At 39.0% G+C, this 23,763-nt stretch overlaps 1 protein-coding gene and 1 pseudogene across 1 annotated transcript in view; both read right to left on the bottom strand.

Moving 5' to 3' along the window:
- LOC110062327 (myb-binding protein 1A-like protein) overlaps window positions 1-23,763 on the bottom strand; it is a 31,949-nt gene that overhangs the window by 6,479 nt on the left and 1,707 nt on the right. The window contains exons 3-30 of the mRNA XM_089296131.1: window positions 22,891-22,971; window positions 22,630-22,743; window positions 21,601-21,723; window positions 21,057-21,149; window positions 20,596-20,707; window positions 20,322-20,407; window positions 20,082-20,174; window positions 18,050-18,129; window positions 17,081-17,144; window positions 16,484-16,569; window positions 15,888-15,936; window positions 15,427-15,540; window positions 14,567-14,689; window positions 13,951-14,004; window positions 13,590-13,643; window positions 13,000-13,110; window positions 11,933-11,987; window positions 11,111-11,256; window positions 10,603-10,660; window positions 9,915-9,964; window positions 8,209-8,373; window positions 7,837-7,951; window positions 7,354-7,387; window positions 6,753-6,810; window positions 5,587-5,703; window positions 1,296-1,371; window positions 1,057-1,106; window positions 435-518 (exon numbers count right to left, since the gene is read on the bottom strand). Of these exons, the coding sequence (XP_089152257.1) occupies window positions 435-518; window positions 1,057-1,106; window positions 1,296-1,371; window positions 5,587-5,703; window positions 6,753-6,810; window positions 7,354-7,387; window positions 7,837-7,951; window positions 8,209-8,373; window positions 9,915-9,964; window positions 10,603-10,660; window positions 11,111-11,256; window positions 11,933-11,987; window positions 13,000-13,110; window positions 13,590-13,643; window positions 13,951-14,004; window positions 14,567-14,689; window positions 15,427-15,540; window positions 15,888-15,936; window positions 16,484-16,569; window positions 17,081-17,144; window positions 18,050-18,129; window positions 20,082-20,174; window positions 20,322-20,407; window positions 20,596-20,707; window positions 21,057-21,149; window positions 21,601-21,723; window positions 22,630-22,743; window positions 22,891-22,971 (2,445 nt within the window). The remainder of the gene's footprint in view (window positions 1-434; window positions 519-1,056; window positions 1,107-1,295; window positions 1,372-5,586; window positions 5,704-6,752; window positions 6,811-7,353; window positions 7,388-7,836; window positions 7,952-8,208; window positions 8,374-9,914; window positions 9,965-10,602; window positions 10,661-11,110; window positions 11,257-11,932; window positions 11,988-12,999; window positions 13,111-13,589; window positions 13,644-13,950; window positions 14,005-14,566; window positions 14,690-15,426; window positions 15,541-15,887; window positions 15,937-16,483; window positions 16,570-17,080; window positions 17,145-18,049; window positions 18,130-20,081; window positions 20,175-20,321; window positions 20,408-20,595; window positions 20,708-21,056; window positions 21,150-21,600; window positions 21,724-22,629; window positions 22,744-22,890; window positions 22,972-23,763) is intronic.
- Window positions 18,526-20,051, bottom strand: LOC149108249 (uncharacterized; annotated as a pseudogene).

The raw sequence follows: 23,763 nt of genomic DNA, 5'->3' as shown, positions 1-23,763 counted from the left end.
AAAAGGGAAGTATTAATTGTTTTTCTTTTTCAAAGTCCTGCACTCTTTACTCTTTAGGTTGGTCTTTGATCGCCGAGACTATAGAAAACTAAAGACAAACAGCATCGCAATTCAATGGGTAAATCATAGACTAACCTTCCACTACAATGGCCACGCTAGTGAGGGGCATAAAAGATCCCATTACAAACTGAAGGAACTAAAATTGACAGGCGATACTAGAAATTCATTTTACGTGTTCACTCTACTTTTTTAGCTTTACATATGTGACCTTTTAAGCTTGTGTTGGAGTGCCAGACCAAGAAAAGTGATTATTCCTCAAACTAAAACAAGAACATATGTCTCAACAAGGTATACAAAAGCAAGAAACATTACATAAGGGACTGATCAGTGTCTAGTAGAATGGTCCTTTTAGGTAATCATTTTACTCCACTTACTTTCGGGGTTTCCTCGCCTTCCTGTACTTTTCCTTTTCTTTTTCCAGTTAATTGTTGAGCCTGTGAACCTCTTAGCACACGTACCTAAAAAAGCAATTTACATTTCACAGTATTATATCGAAAAACGGCGGAACTTTCAACGTCATTATCAGTCCTTCTCGCGCCTTGGGACCCATAAGGCATTACCGAACTAATTACAAGGAAAAAAATGTCTTTACCAAAAATCCCACCTACAGCACTACAAATACATTGCACGACCTTAGGAAGGTAGAGGTCTTCTAAAGTATAGACTACAAATCACAAAGCAGAAGTCATAATCTTTGTATGCTTCACACCAACGGCCGCGCTTCATTACGAATTGACAATAAAAATGTGTACAGAGAGTTAGGTTATTTAAGAGTTTGTTGGCATCAGACATCCCTTCAGAAAGAAAAGGCCTTATTTGTAGCATTTCACGTAAGGGTTGGTTGTAAGTTGCATCATGTCAAAAAAGAAACGGACGAAAAACAAATGCATCAGTTAAATTATGCCTCAGTGGTCATTATTACAACGTTGGTGTTACTTTCTCCCACCCCACCCCCTCACCCCAGACCTTGACTGTATAATCTATAGGTTATCTTACCAAATATAGGCAGCCTCGGGTGACTAGCGACACAATCACAATAGAGGGAGCTGTGGAAAACATTCAAACAAACTTGTAAGTCAAGAGACCAGCAAAAAGAAGAGTACGTCATAGACAGTCTGCCAACTGGGGGACACTTCCGTCAACAGTACCAGCAACAATAATTAAACAACAAATAAACACAAGCGAGTTAATGATTATGGAGTATAATAAATCAATGCAGATTGCAGCTATCTTACCAGTCATGGCTTTCCGGATCAAATGATCGATTTTTCCATGAACGTCTTTGGCCTTGATAAGAGTGGTCGGGGGAAGCTGCAAAAATGATCAATTAGAAGAATATAAACTTGAAAAGGACGCAGTATATTCTCAAAGAAGTGTTGAATAATTAGTTTATTGCTCTGCGGATAAACTTAACAACACCATTGTAAGGAATTTCTTACAAAACAGGGAAAGTGCGAGAGTCCATCCTTCCTAGCACTAACACCGAAAATGTCCGCAAATGAACTATAACCAGAGAGCAAACGAAACATGTTCCCATTTTTAGTACAAAAATCGTAATCACGCAGTAGGTTGTCCCAGGATTGTAAAACTGTTTATGTGCCTGCAATCATAGTTAGTAGAGGAGACTTCTAACTATGCTGCAATATATTGACTAATACAGTGATTTCACAAGTTTCCATTTTTAGTACAACAATTGCAGCCACGTAAAACGTTGACCTAGAAATGTAGAACGATATATATGCGCCTGTAATATTGACTAATGCAGTGATTTCACGAGCTTTAAGTACTGGTCAGCAGGATTTCAACAAAAACTTTACGGAACATCGACCGACCCCTCCATTGGATACATTTGCATGATCTGACTACCCACTAGTACCCGTAACTTGTCATCACAATTCACGAGTTAAAAAGTACCAACGGGACTTCTTCGGTGATGACCGACGGCACAAACAGAGAACACTACAGGACTAGCGGATAACGTTCAGATGTACTTAGCATTCTAACAACTACAACCAAGCTATGTATACGTCGGCAGTAGGAATAATTGCTTATTGTATTTGTTCCGCAGAAAGCCTTGTTGTAAATTAGCAATTCCCTGGGGTCCCCCTCCTAGTAGGAGTTTTGCACACATGCGCAGTAAGACCTGTTGTTCGACCACCAGGTTGCGAGTTGTCGGCCATGTTGAAAAGTGTACACGTTTATCTCCTCGGAAATTAAAATGTTGTATGTTCTAAAGACTGAACCTTTTTGCTGACCTTCGAACCTGGGACATGCGGAACAGTAGTTCTCAATCGCCCCTTGTTCTGAAAGGTTCATTAATGAGGGGTAACCATCAACAACAGTACAATAACAGAGAATTTTGACAAGGATGGAGACACGAAAAACAAAGAGTTCTTCTGAGTGTTATCAACTTTAACTTTAAGATGATGTCATGAATCAGAAATCTTGGCAATTAAGACATAGACTGAAAAAAAATGACAAAAATTTTAAGATTAGAAGATGGCGTCGCTAGTTCACGTTTGCGCTTTGACCAGGAAACTGTAAAAGGTGAGGTTCCCTTCGCTTGCAGTACCGCTGACAAAGTTGAAGTGATCAGACGGACGCATGTCGCCTTCTGTTTACTTCGTCCTCGGGGTGTTATTCGCAGTTCCATTCCAACCGCAGAGTTGCCGGAACGTCGAAAGAATGTAACATCTTATTTCTCGTATTTTCCAACAGTAAATAAAAGGGTTTAGCGAGGAATTCAAAAATACAACCGTTAACGTGATTTCAAGTGTAAGACGATTTTCTTGTGTCTCACCGTAGAAATATATTATTGCAAAGCAAACACCAAAAAGGACGTGACTCGCGAAGGCAGCGATTACAACATACAGAATGACAAACACAGATTTTCGGCACTTCACTATGTCAATCCGTGGCAGTCCGTGAATTCGTGACGCTATATTATTCTGGTCTTGAATCTGCTGCAGGTGTCGGCGTAGAACGGCAAAAATTCGGCACTGGATTGTCGGAATAGCAATGAGGCTGGACAACGCGAGAACGAATCCGCCGAAGCTAGCAGTGATTCGAAACCACGGCTTTTGAGCATTCCAGAAAGACATAACGGTGAAGGTAATGGGAGCCACCCACACCGATAGACACGCCACGATGTAGCGACGGATGAGAAGTAACAAGGGCGTCAGATCGAAGGTGTAGCGCCAACGCAAGATATCGCTCAATGCTTGCAGCAGCCACGGTCATCACTGACATCACGGAGAGCAAAGAGCTTCACCGCTTCTTAACGAGGAACATCACGTCATAGATGTTAAGGTCTTTAACTAGTACACTAGCAAGGCAAGTCACATAACAAGGTTGGAGAAGTAATCCCACAGACAAGTCTGTTACTGCTAAGAAAAATAACATCACTGAAGATGGCTCGTGAAGTGATGGAGTCTTCCAAATGGCCGTCATGACAACGGTGTTGGTAACTGTGGCGATGACGCTGGTAATCACATTTATTGCACAAAGAACGATGAAAGCATTGTTGATATGCGTAGGGTATCAAGGAACGCCGGTCGGTCGCGACAGAAAGGCCTCAGTGGTATTTACAACGCAAGCGTTAATTGAAACTAACTGGTCCATCATAGCTAACCTTAAATGGGACGATCTGATGATGCACATAAACAAATCAAAATGTGATGTTTCGAATAAACAGGGACAATATGAAATTGAAGCCTAAATGGAATGGACCAACGCGGCTTTTAATTTCCTTACGTATACCATCAAATGAAAGAGATGCCCTATCAATTAGCACTGAAATTGCCTTCTTTCTTGCGCATATGTGTTAGAAGTCTCGAAATACATCTGCCTCTAGTGATGTTGATATTACAACGAAAAATAACACGTTACCTACTCTTGGAATTGAAGTTTAAATTACTTTGAAACTTAACGTGCCAATGGCAATGGATAAACAGCTAGCTCTTGTAATAAGTTTTGATTGGTTTCAATGTGGAGGCCCCATTGGGGGGGGGGGGGGAGGGGGGGGGATCTGAGTATCACACATCCCGTATCCCGTTAATTCCAGTTGCAAAAATTAACGATTTTTGCACTCAACATCCTGTTTTATCTGATCTTCGCATCCCATATCCCATTAATTTTTTTCTCAAATATCCTTTATACCCTTCATTTTCTACCCAAATATCCGGTATCTCGAAAATGCCTCATCGAGGACCTTAATGAGGCATATGAGAGTATAAATAAAGAGACGTGTAAGTAGTATTCTCCCAGGTCGATAATAAAATCACACGTCTGTTGGGTTCGTGGTGTGTGGTATTTTCCCGTAGATTTGAAAATCCTGTAATTACGTATCTGTGCTCATCTTCCCAAGCATCTATTAAAAAGGCTTTTTAAAAAAAACAGCAGATTAAAAAGCAGACCAGAAAGGAGTCCTTAGCTCCTACCAGAAGAAATGATTGGAAAACAAAATCCTACAATGGTCTCTAAAATCAGTTTAATATCACAATATAAGTATTAGTAAGTAGCAGAGGATTCAATAGGACCTGATCCCACGCGCCTAGAGCTGCGTAATAACAAATAATTCATAAGAAAACAGGCAGCTCTATAGCTGTTGTTTTCTACAGTAATTTTTTAATCGTTCTTGGAATCAATCTTAGATTTGACCTTTCTTTAATTTGAGGAGGAGTAAATATTACGAAAATCCATGGGAGGAGCGACAGGAGTAGACTTGAAAGTGAAAAAAAGAAAAAAAAATCATTCATGCTGCTTCCTGCAAACATTCGTTTCACACCACAGTTTAGCTAGTACAGAAATCCATTTTTCGCGAAAATATGCTCGGATATTTGTCCGCGGACAATATCTGTTCCGAGGAGCGAACAGTTTTCCGAAAGCGTAGCTCGAGGAAAACTGTAAGCTTTGAGGAACAGATAATGTCCAAGGACAAATAACCGAGCGTATTAATTATTTTCGCGTCAATCTGGGGCTCTTGTGTTTATTATCCTTCAAATGTTTTTCGCAACACGAACATTTTTGAAAATCGGGGAATATCACTCGGATATTCCCCAGTTTTAGCTGGGGCATATTCAGTCACGTGTCGCGTTTAGACCAATCGCGCACCAACGAAAATATTTTATGGACTATAACTTTGATTCCCAGAGTTCGAGTCATTCGTAATCTTTATGAATCGTCGATGCATTTCATAACGCGTAGTACATTTCGACGCAGTTCCAGCCATTCCAGGAGACACTTGTATCAAAATGTTGCCGGAAGTCATGCCTCCACCCCGTTTCCAAAATGCCTTACGATCATACGGTTCCAATGCCAACCAAACTGTCGTCTGTGTTGGCAGGTGTAAATACGGCCTGATTGTCTGTGTAATTTGTGATTGGTCAGAGTGGTTACTTTGGCTTTAGTCGTGACGCCGACAGCCTGCCGACCGTCACCCGACTGAGTGTCGCTAGTGTGTCGGCCGACGCGTTGGTGGGTTGGGATTCTTTACTTTTACCCTAAAATGTATAAGTAGGTACTCACCTCTTTCGATGAACACAACTTGCTTTGAAAGAGTCCTTGGGCCCGTTCACCCAGCGTGTGAAAGCCCTTGGAATTTAGAGAAGACCACGCCACATCCAGTAATGGATCAATCAGTTCCTGCATGACAAAATAGATATTTATTACGTTAACTACGCCTTGTCAGCTTAGATTAAACACTTGGACGTCTAAAACAGCTCTTGCACAGTAAAACTCTTACAAAACGAACCTTTCGGGATAAAATAAAGCTCCTGTTATATCGAACTCCCTAATAAATCAAATACATCGTTATCAAAAACGTTCCAAGAAATTGATTTTCTCGGTTAGATTCTAGCCTTGAATTCCGCCACCCTCCCGTTCCCTTGCCAAGGGGAGGAGTAGCTGGCAATCGTGCCAAGTATGATTCGGACAAATTTAGTTCGTAAATGTTATTTAGTAGCAATGAGGACGATCATTAAATATAGTGAAATATAATTTAACATAGTCAATTACGAGGAGCAAGAGGCGTTTTGTTGGCGTCCGTTGGCGTTCGTTGACGTTTGTAAGTGTTTCACAGCGTTTTGTTGGCATCAGTGGTTAGCGTTTAAAGCGTCTTTCAGCAGTTGGGGCCTCCAGGCGTGTCTTGATATGTATTCCTGTGGTTAGTGGCCCTTCTGGGGTCCATTCTACCATTCATCGGTAGGCGGTTTCAATTGCTGGGTTCCCATTCTTAGCAACAGTCAGCGGTCTTGTTTGTGTGTTCTTTTCGTTTTTCCCCTCCCAACTCTCCCTTGGGGATTTTGTTTAGTTTTACTTTTCGACTGAAATTCGTGTTTCAGTGTGACTGGTGTCCGGGTTCTCTGCAGTTGAGGGGGGGCTCGTGGCTGAGGTGCAGGCAATGCCTGCACTGTGGGCGGTCTTGTATCATGGGTCTGGGGTTACAGGACGTGTGTTGTGTATGTTTTCCCTAGGCACCTTACCTCCACTTGAGACAAATGTTGTTAACCACGCACATATTTTTTTTACCAGTGCTTTTGCCTATTGCTGCTACGCAGACCAAAAGCTATTTATAAAGATTTCTTCACAGTGTTAAAAAGCAAGGCCCAGCACAAACGTAATCAAATTACGATGACTGGAAACTAAGAAATATTTTGATTACCGTTTTATTACGTATTTAATCATACACTCACCAGAACGAGGGGGTTTGAAGCTTGTTTCTTGATGAATATCTCTATTATATCTAGTACCCTAGGGGAAGAACAAAACAATGCTATTTACCATCACACGATCAGGGCTCGAAAGTCCCCTTAGTGACTCAGACTGCCATTCAATACTTTTAATCTTAGTTCTGAGAATTTGGTGTGGGATCGAGATAATATCCGTTGATGAATCTCTTTATTCTCAGAAACCGTCTATTTGGCAAAGTATCTCCAATGTACAAAATACATGCATGCGCAGATTTGTTCTTTTTACTAATCACTTCGCTAAGGCAACTTAAAGGATGCCAAAATTTAACCCCCACGCCCGCACCTTGCTTGTTCAATGCTGTTTATTAGGGCTGGTAAAATCTCTCGACAACATCCTTTTAAAGTGAACAACCATTGATAATATGAATACTTTCAAAGTTCAAACACGTAACAATATAATAAGGGCATGAACAGTTTTGTGCAGGATTACAACTAAGCTGCTTTGGCTGCCTGCTTCTGTTTGATTCACTAGAACAAATATCTAAACAAGATATGGTGCATGTAAGTTAAAATAAACTGTGGAACTCTAACTCCAAATGTGTACCTTAACTTGAATTGAAGAACGATCTTCATGCCATCTGTTGAAGATAGAGTAGGAAGGAAAATACAAGAGATTAAGGGTGCGTTCCTTTGGGGTGATCTGGATCAGGATCAGTGATCCAAGATCACTCGGATCATGGTGCATCAAAGGAACCGATGAATCCGTGACCAGAGTGGATTCATCGGTTCCTTTGATGCACCATGATCCGAGTGATCTTGGATCACTGATCCTGATCCAGATCACCCCAAAGGAACGCACCCTAATTAAGTACAGTGGCTCGATGGGAGTGCAACAAAAAAACATCCCGAGGCAAGTTTTATCAACAATTGCGTGGTGTTGGGTGGTTTGCAAAATGATTCAAGTGATTGCGTCAATTCAAAGAACATTCGATGAAAACAACAACAGTTTTCTACAGCCACACATAGGGGCACTTGTTTTCTGTGTGGTAAAAGTGCACAGAAACAATACATGAGTACAAAATTTCACCTTTTTTCTTGTTTTTGTCCTTTTTGGCTTGCAACTGAGTTTTGAAAACTGCAGCGAGGGCATCATCAAGTTTCATCATGGCTTCGTCATCAAAGTCGTCCTCACTACTGCTTTCCTGTAAAGATAAATCATCATGTTAGGCTGAACAGTCAGTAAGGAGATCAGCTACCTAATGGTTCAGCATTTCAGAGTTAACAGTAATAACTGTCACGTGATAGAGCAGTTTTCAATTGAGTGTTGAAACTAATCATGCAATCACTTTGGTTTTGGTTTTACTACAGTTTGAGATTGACCGAGTAGTCTAATTGGTAAGTAACTGGTTTGATTTTGGTTTTACGACACTCAATTGAAAACCGGTCTATCTAGACAAACCTCTTTTTCCATGTCAACCATAGCAGGACCAAGAGCGGCTTGTACTTCCGCCCTGAATGCCTCGTCAACTACACCAACAGCGTCTTCCTGTTCATCATCTGAACTGCTACCTTCCTCATCATCATCGTTATCATCCTCTTCATTATTAGCACCATTGGACTCTACCTAGAATTGTAAAACAAATCTCTATTACTAACGACATCATTCAGATAAATGTGTCAGGAACATAAGCTCTGCGTTACGTCCGATCTATTTTTATCATTCTGTTCAGTGAAACCTCTATTAAGTGGACACCCTCGGGACCTTCTAAAGTGTTCGCTTTATAGAGGGTGTCCGCTTAATAAAGGTTTATGACAATTGCGCAATGTTTGCTAATTTCCAACGGTTCCTCTGTACTGTTATAAAGTTCCAGGCTGTTAACGAAACTATACAGAGTTCAAGTTATTCAGCTTTCATTGCCAAGTTTAATTTGTTTGTAACAATGCCCTTTCAATACGGCAACGATAATACGGGTACATTTAATCGACTATTTAATCGACTATTTCAAGGACGTAATCCAATGCCACATTGTTAATTCAGTTCGGTGTCCGCTTAATAGAGGTTTTTAACAATAGAAATTAGCCAAATACAATATATTTTAGTGTCCTCGTCCGCTTAATAGAGGTGTCCCCTGAAGAGGGGTTCATTATAAAGCGAAATATAGGAGGTTAATTTTGGGACCAGGCTAAATGTCCGCTTAATGGAGGGTGTCCGCTTAATTGGGGGTCCGCTAAATAGAGGTTTCACTGTAGTGTTTTTTTAATCCCACCATAATGTAATGTGATCACGAGAAGCAGAAGATGCTTGGAGAGAACGAAGACACGTATTAGAAGCAGTTCTTGGTAGTTATTGGGGAACTCCCATATCAGAAGGACGGGGATGCTCGTCGGAAAGTTTGAAAAGAAACCCTAAGAGGTACCAAAATCCTGTTTTCTGGGCGTGGTTTGAAATTTTTTCACCCCGTACGAGGTACCAATTCTGAAACAACACATTATCTGCTGTCATATATATGTTTTGGCTCAATACCCTAAAAGGTAGCGCGAAAGCTCCTGCTGTGGACCTTTTGAGAATGAACACCGTAAGAAGTACCAAAATTGCATTTTTAACCCCTAAAAAGTACGATGAGCACTCCTGTCCTTTTTATTTGGGAGTCTCCCGGGAGTCTAAAGTGTTTTCAGTTCTCAACGAGAGTCAGGAATTATAACGTAAGGTTTGTTTTAGTTTTACCTTTCACCACACATTTGTTCATGTTCCTCTTGCTTTCGTTTAGCCATTTCTTAACTGACGTAATTTGTAGTTCTCACCGCACGCTTCATAGATTAACATAATAAATCCAGAAAGCAATGAATTGAAGTGTGCTGTTTGAACACAGCGAATCCCGACCGATACTTCCACAGCAAGGACTCGAGTCGGGAACGCGACAGACTGAGTGGGAGAACTAGAGAATGTACTCAATGTAGGAACGCGTTTTGAGTGCCAGCAAACTAATATCATATAAACTTCCGGTTGAATAAAAATGTCTTTCAACCGTGCATTGAACAAGTTTCACATGTATACCGTCTGCAGCGGTTGGAGTTGGGAGTCGAACTAACTAAAGGTAAAGGTAGTTAATTAAAAAATAATAATCCCATTACAGCTCAGTTCTACCGTTTTGTCCTTTAAGTTACCTTTTCTTTGCCTTCATCGTCTTCGATTTCCTCGTCATCTTCATCGTCACCTGAATAGGAGTAACATTTACCGCAAGAACAAAGTAAAGTAAAAATTTGCCCCACCATTTGGTTGTGGATTTTTCAGCAAAGAATGTCGCAGTGCAGCTGTTTCAGTCACAAGCTAATTTGGAGGTTTTGAAATCTTTCACAAACTTTTCAGAAAAGCAACAATTGGGAGAGAAAAAAACTAATCAGAAATCCTTTTAATAAGGAATTATTAACGTCAACTCTTCAAACACACTCATTTTGTTTCATTGAGTTCACGTCTCTCTTATAAATTACCCCACCCCTCGTCCCAACTTTCTATCGTTTATAATTCTACATGTACCAAAAATTGCCAAAAATTAATACCAAAATAATAAGAAACAAATATCCAGTGCTCCACAATGCCACCAGAAAGGCGAACTCTCGTTAGATTTAATTTTTTTTTCCCAAAACGGATTTTCAGTCAAGTAAACAATGGATCTCCACTGATTACTTTGGACAGACTTATCATCATTCAAAGGACAAGTTCTATCATTATGAAATATATAATAAATGTGATTCCTCAGCATACCAAAACAAAATCAGTGTGCAGATCATATAACAACTGGTTAACAAGGAAAAATTGTTTATTTTTCTATCGTGGCGCAATTTATTCACCTACCTGATTCATCAGCAATTTCCAGCGTTTCACCCTGAGCTCCTTTTCTTGGATCCAAACTCTGACAAAAATCCAAACATTAACAAAACTAGTAACATTCATGCATTGTAAACAAACATGCATTTACACAAGGAATTTTCACTTATTTGATTTGCCTGAGAATGGTTCTAATATAGAACCAAAACACTGTAACCCTTGTTTATTTGGTTATTACATGTAAATACATGATGGACAAAACCCTGAAGACATGTAACATTAAAATGAGATTCACTCACGAACGATTCCCATCGCGGTTTTGAAGCCCAGATGGTAGAGAAGAGAAAATATAACTTTGAAGTCTGGACTGCTGCGTGTCTATCCGTGGTTAGGATGTACCTTGCAGCGATTATCATACAATTGATTTGCCTGAGGATGGCTTTGATCTCCACATGTGGACTGACCAAAAACAACAACAAATACAGCCAAGCATTTCATGGATTCTGATAAAAAGAAAAAAAAACCATGCACGTACCTCTAAGATCATAATGAGGGCATTCCGCGTCAAGTGTGGAGCGAGTATGGTGAATACCTGGTCAACAACATGCCGGAACAGACTAGAGGGTCTGGTCAACAGACTCAGTAAGACTTCGGTCAACACCTCCACCCAGTGGGGCTCCTCTGAAATTCAACAAGAAACAGCACCACTATGGCATGAAGACGTATACAGAGACGGAACACGAATTATTTTCAGTTTGGGACTGACAGAACCTACAGTTTCCGTCAAAACGGTTGTCGAGTGGCTAATATACTTGCCAAAATCAACAACGGACCATTTGTCATCTGCGCCTAAGGGACGCTTAGAAGAGTAAACCCGCCCCACCAACTTACAGTATGGCCAAGGCCAACTAAAAAACAAATTGGGGAAGAGACGACCAGGCGTTGTAAAAGAGGAAAGTCATAACAGTTTGGGATATTGTTTTGACAACTTCAGCTGCAAAGGGCACATTATTGGGTTGACTATGCAACAGATATACAAAAATGAGAACATCTGTTCTCATGCTTAACCTTCAACCAGTTAAACGTCCTTTGCACTCGATTCTGTGTCATAAAGGAGTTGCAAACATTTTAAGATTGACTTTCTAAAAGTCCTTTCTAGTGATTCTTCCCTACCCTATTGGTTTCGTCTTTGGAAAGCCAAGGTCGACCTTTCGCGACTTACGTCGCTCGCGCTCGCGACTTCGTCGCTCTCTCTCACCTTGCTCGAGGGACATGAATAAGCGAAGGATCAAGCAAAGGTCGTCTTGTGACACGTCTAATTTTAAGGTAGCTACCACGTCAAGTGCGAAAGTCTTACCATCACTGTCCTCTTCCTTCTTGGCTTTTTGTCTTTCAAAGCAGGCTTTAAGTTCCTAGAAAAATAGTAATAAGACATTCAATTGATTTTCATTCATTTTCAGACATTCATTTTCATTTCTGGAGGGAGAAGGAAAAGAAGGGGTCAAATACAACACGGTGGTAGACAGTGGATAGCAAGATATCCAGAGTACGGTGGGGAGATTGAACTTCAGCTAAGAAAACAGCCACAGTTTACTGATGGGGAAACTTAGAAATCTGTTTTCCTTTACAACTTATCGTGTACAATGACTAATATATAGATTTAGCCAAGCCTAAAAGCGGAGCTCCTGATTGCGATAACTGACGATAAAGGAAAAAGAGAATTATTTTTTCTTGGATCAGAAACTCAAAAAATGATCAATTGTGAGCATGCAATTGTTCAGCGTGTGGTTTTGCTATTTTTCCAGTTAAATTTTAACAAACTATACCCAACAAGCCTAACCAATATTGTAGAAATTACGTACGCAATATATCAGGGGCTTTCCAAGAGACGATTGTACAAGGAATATGTCAGAAGAAAAGTCAACAACGTGCCAGCGGTTAATTTGCACCGAAATTTTGCCTTTGCGAGTACTCCTTTCTTCTCCCCCAGAGAAATAACGTGACTTAAGCCCCCGATCCAATCGTTAAACATGTAACTGGTCAGCGGTCAACTTTAAAAAAGCACGCAACCTCGATGGGGTTTAAACCTGAGCCCGCGATATAGTCACGTGATACTGGTCAGCGGATAGCTTGTTGTGACAGCTGTCAATTAACAATAGCGTGGACGCCCAAAATCAAAGATGTAGCTATGGTAATGGTGCTACTCTTAGTTTTCAAGGTATTGGTGTACGGACGGACGGACGTGCGTACGGACAGTCACGTGACAACCAAAATTTTTCAGATCGATGGGTTACCAAATTTTCTAAGGTATGGGGCTCCGCTCGCGCGCCTTCAGCGCGCAGGAGCTCCGCTATTATCACACAAAGGGCACTCCAGTTAGATGCATAGCACTACATGTTTTACATTAACTTTTTGTCTGGTCACCTTCAAAATGTCGATGGCTTGATCTGGTTCAGTAAACAAATTCAGCGCCATGTGTGAGAAAAGCAGTTCAAATACGTCATCTTCATGTTGAGGTGCTTCACTCTTTCTTCTCTGCCAATGAAAAAACTCTCTTCGTTAATAACAATGTAGCTACATCTAAGCAGTTTATAGGATAAAATAATTTGACGCGTAGGGAAGACAAACAAACAAAAGCAACAACAACAATAAGGCAAACACACAGTCACAGTACAGAGAGCTACATCCAGTACTGTCAATATATTACTGTGCAGCTAATCAAGTCTATGATGAATGCATTATGATGAAAACGGCTCGGCCAAGAGGTACAGTTCTGTACAACTGCACTCTGAGCGCCTAGTTTCCAAACTGACATGTGAGAAAGGACGGGCTCCTTTATTGTGTGCATGCTAATGGTAATAAAGTACATGTACTTCAGTACTTGCTTGCTACAATTGAAAAATGCAATTTCTTTTGCCAAGGTGGGTCAAGTTAACAGAGCCATGTCATTACAGTGTCACATATTACAGATAAGTACAGTTTTGTTCAAGAATGGAATTAAAATTGAATGGTACCTTTTTCTGGATTCTCTCGATAGACTTCACTGCTTTCTTGAATGCCTTTTCTGCCTACAAGAAATGCAAACATTCCCCAAAAATGACAGTCAAACATCTAGTAGTACCACTACTTAGTGGGTTAGAAACGTAAATAGGATATTGTCCCTGGCATTAACATCCCCAGAAAGAGGTGGCACCTGAATAAACGAGGATGTACACCCAGGGTAAACGAAAATAAACTCAATAAAAGCCCTATGTAAGATTAAAAACAGTATGAGTAGATTAGTTTGACCTCATATTTTTTTGGTCTTTCAATTTAGTGTAGTATAGGCTTTAAGGGGGGCGGGGGGGGGGGGGGGGGCAAGATAAAAGACATTACCTCTTCTGTCCACAAATCAGAGGCAACTTCACATTCCTCATCCTGCAGAAATTTCTATTCAGGAAAAGACAAACATATCTGTAAATCACATTATTGGTGTTCATTTGGGCTAAGAAAGGACCACCTGTATATGTTGTCCAATAATCATTTGACCATAGACAGGAGGTAAGAAATAACCACTGTGCACCTATATACATTTCTTCATACCACAGCAGCTATACCTCAACAATAGTGGTATGCCAAGTAGAAATGTATGCATACATTACATTTATGCACATACACCTGTACATATGTGTCAAATGATCATGAACCGTTAACAGAGCTGCATTAACACTTCTCAATATACAGCTAATGACATGTATAATTAACCTCAGGTCAAAGCCTCCATCTTATGCAAAAACAAGTATTTGTATGGGTAGTAGTTGAAAGCTGCTGCACATGCTGTGTACTGATAAGGTGTAATTTTGTCTACGCTGGTATGCAAAATCCTACTGAATACTGAAACAACCTTGTCTTCTTGAATGCTTAACATTTCATCCAACAACATTACTGGTGACTGTAATAGCTTTGTGTATAAACTATATTATGCATGTTACCAAGGTGGTTAAGAAATTACCTTGGCATGCTGAACAATGCTGTGGAGTTCAAATGATTTCATTTCTTTGCTTGATGAGAGGTCTTTCAGTGCACTGACAAATCTCTGTTCGCATATCTGTCTTACTGAAGGAGACAAAGGTGCCTATTGTTTGAAAAAAAGAAAGTAAATAACTTCAGCAAATTGTAGCATCTTTTGTCGAGACTAGCACTTCTTGATATCATTTAACGACGACAAATTCAAATACTTTTAGCAACTTCTTAAGTAACTGATTAAAATTACTAGCCTACAGCAGGTCATTACAGATGTGTAGGTATTCCAAGCCCTGGACACCCTCCCTGAGAGGGCAAATGACTTGCAGCTTGGATTATGTCATGACTGAAGCAGGCTATGACATAGCCAATTTTGAAATAGTAAACTTTTACTTGGCTCTGACAGGCAGGGGAATAATTTTTTAAACAAAAGAAATTGCATTGATGTTAAGGGACGGATAATTTATAAATAATTCTTTTTTATTATTATTTCCCTAAGCCTCGGAGCTAAGTTACAATTTTATTATATAGAAATTGGCCTAATATTAGCTAATTAAACAATACTGCAAGTAATTATGATAAGATAAAGGTAAGATAAGAACTTTATTAACATGTCGAAGTTGCTAGCATACAATGTATACTAATTAGGGACACCTAACTGCGATTACTTATCTAATAATTAATCTACTAATGTACATATGTAAGTGTTTTAAAATATATATATAAAACAAACAAGACTGGTTCGAAGGACTCAAACCCAAACAACATTGTGTATACATGAATGACCGACTTAAAGGACTTGAAGCTACATTTGATTTGTAGAGTACGGACATTATTACCATAGCTTACCTTCAGGTTTGTTTTTACTGGTTGGAAGTATGCATGTTCAAGAAAGAAGAACAGTACTTGTTGTACCCAGTCTCTCTCATGTGAGGCTGCCTTTTTCTTCACCATTTGGTACAGCTACATTGAAAAGAACCAAACAAGCATGAAAAATAAATAAATAAAATTGTACAGTGGGTGCACTGACTTCATCAAATAGCATGATTTTCTATTGCGCTGTTCAGTATTGCTCATAGATTTAATGAAAAACCATCAGGTTTGCTTAGATATGCATTACGGTTCAGTTTTAATGGCTATGTGTGTCTATAACATTAGAATGGATATGCTCCTTGAATCATAACAGAACGGTACATTTACTGTCAAGAGCTTCCTTCCCTGTAATCAGCATAGATGTGACAGCAAGTCCATATCCAATAATTTTCACATGACTACAACTGTCTAAGAATGAGTTACAAACAGGTACTAACTTGATTTAATATGGCTATCCTAGTTGCCTCTTGACTCTTTGCTGAAGAACTGAATGAAAACAGTTGAGAAGGTTGGTTAGATTACAAGAGGTTAGGTTATTGGACTAAATTAGGCTGAGAATATGGTTTTGCTTGGGAAAAAAGAAAATTACATTTCTAAGCAAGCTGTAAGTTTGCTGACTGTTCAATCCTTTGCACAATGCACAAATATAGGATATTCCAACACACTATCAATTACCAAAATGTAGTGATTATGTCTAGTGGATTTTCCCAAACAAAACATATACAGTTGATTCTACACAATGTCTGCCAGACAGTTAATAGGAATCTGAACATGTAATTATTATAATTGTCTATAATACAGCCAAGTATTAAATTTTGTGACTGATCTATAATGGACAACCCTGTTTAACTGTTTAGCTTTCAAATTTCAATTAGGAACAAAAAAGGAAAGGAAATGATGTGAACTCATGTACTCAATTTTACTACAGCATTGAGCTGTACATTTATGTACATGTATATGTAATTTTCTTATATTCTTATACATGTAGGTTTTGCCAGATGACATTAAGTAACACAATCATGCAATATCTTACTCTGTTTCTGTAGCACCTTCCACAAATCCATGTTCAAACATTTCAATCAACCATGCTACAAACATCTTTGACCCTGATCCTGTAAGCTGTGCAAAGTAATGACATCATCTAACTTCACTTTTGCTAATTTACAGTTTTCCTCTTTAACTCAACCTGATAACTCTCTCATACTCCAGTCATCCTTAAATGGAGATTCAACCTACAAAGTCTATATCCATAATTAAATACCATGCAAGCAGTTTGAACAGAGTTCCTTTATTATACCTGATTGTTTCTCATTCAATTGCAAATTTTTGCACATTGAGTAAGATCTCCAAGAATATTGCAAAAGCCAGCTGCTGGCTACATGTCATTTCCTGGGATGAAATAGAGCTTATCGCCTACTGATATTTCAGGTAAATGAAGAGGCTAATTTGAAGAGGCAAAGGATGAAAAAGCTGGCTGGGATTTTTATTTAACTAGCTTACTAATCTTAGCTTTGCTGGATTTCTCCGTTAAGCTATGGAATTTGCGGTCCAATGGAGCAGGTCTCTGTTGATGTATTTGACATGCAGAAGGAAGAAAACCAGAAAACAAACAAATACAAACAACACTCACAGTTCCAAGTAGATTGTCCACAGTCCTTGTTTTTGTGAGCTTGTCAAAATGCATATTTCCTTGTCTAGCAAATAACAAACCCAATAACTAGCTACATGTAGTAGGTTTAGTAGGACAAGTTACATAGTACAGAACTCGGAAATTATTTTTAATTAACAAAAATAGCTTCTGCAGTTGAACTCCACACTTCAAACTCTCATGAAAAACAAAAAAAATAATAAATGAGACTGAGAGATGTCAGGGGCTCAAGACAGCTGATAGAAAGTGACTGAAAAAGTATATCCAAGGCCAGGGGAAAATGATTTGAATAGCTGTGAGCGGTTTGACATACAAAGAAGGCAAAAAGGTCAATTCTTCTTTGCATTGATCCGTTCACCAAGTTTCCATGCATACCTTTTTAAACAAAAGAATGTTTGACCACAGACTCAACTGCAGTTTAACAGCTAATTGAGATAGTGGGAGGTTGGAGATAACCAAGTTTGAAATAGTGAGGTTCTACTGTCGTAGAAATGTATGATGATGTTTAATTACTACACAGCATCTACATGTATAAGTGATCAATTTGTACATGTATGCATGCTTGATCCTTTCATCATTGCCTTATTGTTCATAGAACATGATTTTGGAGCAAGTTTGCCATTTGAAAAGGAAAATTCCTAACGGTTTGCTCACAAATAGACAAAAATTGAAAGTTTCTTATTTCATTTCTTTAAAGTGTCCACTAACACAATTGCAAACAGGTCACCCTCATTTTCAATGGAAATGTTTTATCTGGCTATAATGACTGTTTCCTAAATAGAAAACACAAGCTAATTGTCTGATCATTTTGCAAAATATAACTTTAATCAATATTTTATTACTAGTTTTACTCGAACAATAGTCAGCATCTACAAGATGTTCTCATTAATACCAAGATTTTTTATAGCAGTGGTACTGATGTACACGCAAACAACATTCTTGCATATTTACCTTCCTAAAAGCTGCTTTAATATCATAGCAGTGACTTCAGGGTCTGCATTTTCAGTCACTAATGAAGGCAGACTTGATGCCTAAGATGAAGTAGAAAGATAAACACTCCTATAATGGGACACTGCCTGTGTGCACATTACACATTAATTTTGGTGGTTAAAGAATGTGTGCAGACTAGATGTGTGTTTACATGTGTAAGCAATTAATGCATTGTTCAATTGAGTGTCAAAAGTAATCAAGCAATTACTTTGGTTGGTTTTGGTTTTATTACAGTTTCAGATTGGCTGTAGTGAGTTACCTAATTGATAAGTAATTGGTTTGGTTTTGGTTTTATGACACTTGATTGAAAACCACTCTATTACAAAGTAAAATTTATTCTTGGGTTTCACCCACGTGACCAATAGCCTAGCAACAGTCACTATCTGCCATCTTGGTGTCCCTCAAGCGTAAACAAACTGTATCCAAATAAGAGTTCATGTGAGAAAGAAGAGATGGTTTTATGCATTGTTGTTGGTTGTTCAAGCAAAACTGGATATCACAAAGGCTTAGGGTTTTTTCGTATACCTAAGATTATTACAAATCAAGGGGAAGAACAGGAGGAACTCAGTTCTAGGAGGAGAAACGAATGGATTTCTGCAGTGAGTCACGGCGACGCTACAAACAAGAGAGTGCTAGAGAGCGAATGAGTTAGTAGCAAACACTTTGCTCTGAAACTACCGGAAGAGAGCGGCTTTGGTCGATAAATTGGCCGGCAAAAGGATCAATTAAAGTTAAAGCTACTGCTTTAATTTTTCACTGGTTGAGTTTGGCATAAAGCTGATCCATTTCCTCTTTCGAAGGCGCCAATGCGCACTGCATGCGCTGAGGCGCCGGCTGATGCAGTCCCAGAACTAGAAGCTGCTGCATGGTTCGAGGCTTGCCGCCTGTTGTAGATCCTCAATTTTCTGGTCGACCTTTTCTTTGAGCTTGTTAGCCGATGAAAAATCGATGTCCTAAGCCCTCGCATCCAGCACTTCATTGACATACATGTATGTCGGCAAAATCCATGAGCATTTCACCTGTGTGCAAGCGAGCTTGCAATGAATTTGTGTAGTTGCCTCTAAATAAAATGAAACACTTGTGATATGTGAGCATGACTCAGCCAGTCCAGCTTTGTATCCCAAGCAATGGGCTGACAAAATAGTCCCATCGTTTTCGGAAATGACCCAAATGTTCACTAAAGGATCATTCATACGCTGTGAATGCCAAATACTTGTTCTCACGACATACTTGCCGGTGATTAGTTTGCCTACAACTGAGGTTACAAACTATACAAATCCCGACACTATTTGATTAAATGCCTCCAGACTCTTGAACACCTTGAACTGCTTGTTGGTGTAGAAGCAGGTCTCAAGAACGAGGTAACTCAGCAAGTCCGAGACTTCCACAGGAGGCAAGCATTCTGGACTGAACTGCTCGGCTGTTATGCTTGCGGGGTCAACCCCGCTGACCGAGACCTTTTGCAAATATCTTTCCTTTACTCAACTCTCTAAGCTTTTGGCATACTCAGAGAGCACTGGGATACCTTTAGATGAATGCCCAGTACTTTTATCGTTTTTTTCTTTCTGGATATTCATGTAGTTGGCGAAATAACAGAGTGATAACAAAGAAGCTTTACTGTAGAAATGGACTGTTATTAGCATAAATTTTACACCCGAGGGACACCAACATGGCAGACACTGATTTGAACAAAGCTTGTGACGTCACGGGAAACCCAAGAATAAAAAAGAAGTCAGTGTTGTTTTCTATTTTGTTTGAAACTAAAGCCAAAAAAATCTTTTTGATATTCCACTCGAAACTTTCAAATACCATGAGCTGGCTTAAAGAGCCTTTGATTTTCCTGCCAAATATACTGCACAATGACTGCATCTACATGTACATACATGTAAGGGTACCAGAGTGCTCATCACTATGAACTGCCAGACATTCTAGCACTGGTATATTTCTGTTAGTGAATATGTGTGAGTCACTCATATTCAGAAACTTGGCTTACCAGTTGTTTTCCTGCCTCGTGAAGGTAAGTCTGTGAAGATGACAGGCTGTTTATAAAGCTTCTCATCATATGACCACCAAACAAAACTGACACCTGAATTAGCAAAGCAATGCAACTTAATACACCTGACTCCAAAATTGAAGATTCAATAGCCGCTCTTATTTACATGTTATTAAAATTGTTATTTAAAAAAATTGTAATTATTACTGACATGTAATTGTACTGTAGATTCAGGATCACCTGTTTAGCACTGATTTGAGGGAGTGTTTTCCTCACTAGTTGAAAGCCTAGGAACTTTCTGTCATGTGTTGACTGAAACAGGCCATCTGTAAAGACAACAATACAGTACATTTACAATCAATCCTGCATTAATAGAAACATATGTTTACTTATTATAACTAATTATTACGTATCAAATAAATGAAATACAAACTACATGTAAAGAGATCAAGATTGCACTTGAATTTACTAATCTCTTTCCATTACTTTTAGGACATACTCACTGTACACGTACCTTCGACAACAGTATTCCAAAATAATTCAAAATCACTAGCAGGATTGCCGAACAATGTGATGAAAACTTCATTCCAAACACAGTGGACCCTTGGATGTGAAGAAATGGAGTCCTGAAAGAAACACCAGATGATGTTTCATAAAGTTAAAAATATAAAGTACATTGTATAATTATTTGGAAGAAGAGGGTGTGTCCCTAGTATTTCACTGCACCGTGCAAAGAAACTGCTGTCCAATAGCCCGGGGCTAGTCAGGCTAGTGAATTCTGTCCTTCACTTGGCCTGATGGGCGAGTGAAGTTTCTTGAAACACTTTTGGGGAAACTCAAATCACAGAAGTACTATTAGAGATGAAATTTTGGGGGCTAGTGAGAATGACTATGCGCCAATCAAAGAGCGAGCGCTACATCTCATCTCATCTGTATTTTACTATACACATCTGACAAGAATAGTTGAGTTCATACCAGCAAGACAGTACTCATTTCTTGATAATTCTGCTTGTCAGCTATCAATGGACATTTCCATGCATCCTTTATCAGCCTCTTATCAAGGTGGCCCTAAAATATTTATTTGAAAAAAAAAAAAACAATTTATTGCAAATATCACAAGAAATGTAGAAAACACGAGCCACAGGCTCGTGTTTTCTACATTTCCCTCGTGTTCTCAAATGCCTGTCGTGTTTTATCACAGTGTAATACATGGCTCAGGCTTCTTTATTTATTAAATAAACAGCATTTGTCAATGTCAGGTTTTGTAATGGAGCCATAGGGATTAGAGTGTAATGTAAACTTCACATTAGAATTTTGGGTGAACTTGTCTGAAACAATAATAGCACACTTGCACAATGTTGTCATTTGACTACAAGTACCAGAATTCATTTCATTTTTCCTTATTAATCAAATTTTTAAAGCCTACTAAGGTTTAAATGACAATTGTACCAATTAGCATGAGAAAAAGAAATTGTAAAGGATTCTGGTAGTAAATTTTTATTGATTAAAATGTACTGACCCCCCAATATCTCTGAACTGCAAGAGAAATGAATAGCGTTTCTGGTGTGGCCTGTGTCCATCCACTCTCAACAATCTCTTTGACAGATGGGTAAACAGACTTAATAAACACATCTGTAGACACCTGAAACACAACCGGTGAAGAGTGATTGACTATATGCATGGTTATACAAGTACAATAATAAATCAATAAATACACATCAAAAAATAATTATTGTATATCACTCAAAACTTCTTCTAATAGTGCAATACATATAGCTACATGTACATGTACATGTAGAGGTGCAGAGGTAACAGGCTAATTGTAAATTAGATATCATACAGAAACTGATTGGAAATCTTAAAGAAATTAAAGGTGAGTATTCAAGAAAACTGAGCCAATAAGATTGTCACATTCATGATACATATATACCAGTTGTGTACAACCAGTGATGATAGTACCACCATGCAATAATTATGGTATATTGTATTAGTACGTATATACCACACAAGTAAATAGTACTTTTTGCGCACGCTGATTGGCTGGCTTGGAGGTGATTAGCCAAGTACTATTCACCTCTGAGCAGCCGAAGAAAAACAAAATGGCTTCCCGTTTCAAATAAAGTTACTCTTAAACAAATAAAGTTACCCTTTGGTCCGCTAGTTATTCAGCTTGTGTGGTATTTACTAAAACAAGTATTCACCTCAGTGTCAGTGAAAGTGATGGATATTTACCTCCACTTTGGTGAATAATTGTTAATTATTGTAATAAGCCAACTGTGGAACCCTGGCTTATGACAACCCTTTTAATAATTGGCCACCTCATTATTATGGACACTTTATTCTGGCCCGAACAAAAGCTCAATCAGTCATTGTCTTATCTAAAGAACCCCTTTAATACAGACACCCCATTAAGGATCGGATTAAACAGGGTTCCACTGTAGAAGCCTGTATAAGTAAATTGTTGCACTACATGTACAGTCATGACTAATGTGCTGTATGTATATATATATGAAGACCTTACTTTGCATGACCTTGGCTGAGTACTCACTAGTGTAAAAACGTCCACAATGACCTTTGCACAAAGTTCTTGCAAATAACTCTTCTTCTTGCTTAGTTCAATGATCCTTGTTATCAGTAAACCAAGCCATTCTGAGTCTGGGGACTAAGAAACAAACAGACATTCCAAAGAAATTCACTTGCAGGTAGTAAAAATATTTAATTACTTGTATTATTCCTGCCATAATTATGTGACAACTAATGGGGCAAACTGCACCATAATCATGTATATGTGCTTTGTATATGTACTTACAGAAATTTTTCCTTGTTCACACTGTGACCTCAAAACAGACATCACACCAAATATCTGACCAACATAACAATCTCTCTCTTCCTGCATTTTAAAACAACAAAACAGTTGATAAGTCCTCACTCAACATTAAAAAATATGAGACTCTCCATTCTGATAAGCTTGTATTTCTATGGTCATCTCATATGGGGTGCATATACATGTGTACATTATTGTTAATAGAGGGGAACAGTCATGAACCTGAGTAAACAAGATAAAAAGATTTACAGGACCCACGACCATGCACAATCTTTTGCCTTGTACTCACACACGACATGTACAAGTATGCATGAATTACACAAAGTGTATTAAACCAAAATGTTTCTATTGGTAAGTAAAGGCTGGTAATGTGCTTTGTGCATGTTGAGGGCTGCCAAGTGGGCAAAAAACAACAACAAAGAACTGTGTTTGGTTTCATAACCGTTCCCCTCTATTCAATACTGTATAGCCATCATTCTGTAAACTGCATGTACATGGATATTGTAAGGTTAAGTCTGCATATGAGCTAAGTGGCCCATCAGGCCAGAGTTTATCCCGGTTGAAGTGACTAGGAGTATAATTTCTACTCCTCCCTTGGATAGGATGCTAGTCCATTGCAGGGTTACCCTCAGCATTACAAGTAAGTTCCTAAGTACCCATTTATAACACCTGGGTGGAGAGAGGCCCTGTGAGAGTAAAGTGTCTGGCCAAAGAACACAATGTCCCCAGCCAGGGCTCAAAGCTGGACCGCTCGATCCCGAGATAAGCACACTAACCTTGAGGCCACCACACCTTCCAAACATGTGTATTGTACATGACAGTTTCTTCAATCTATAATAGGCCCTTTGCAGCCTAGCC

This window comes from Orbicella faveolata, unplaced genomic scaffold (genome assembly GCF_042242905.1).
Source record: "Orbicella faveolata isolate gen_17 unplaced genomic scaffold, um_ofav_v1 contig_26, whole genome shotgun sequence".
Lineage (NCBI taxonomy): Eukaryota > Metazoa > Cnidaria > Anthozoa > Scleractinia > Merulinidae > Orbicella > Orbicella faveolata.
The sequence above is the reverse complement of the archived record's forward strand: the minus strand, read 5'-3'. Positions and strand labels throughout refer to the sequence as shown.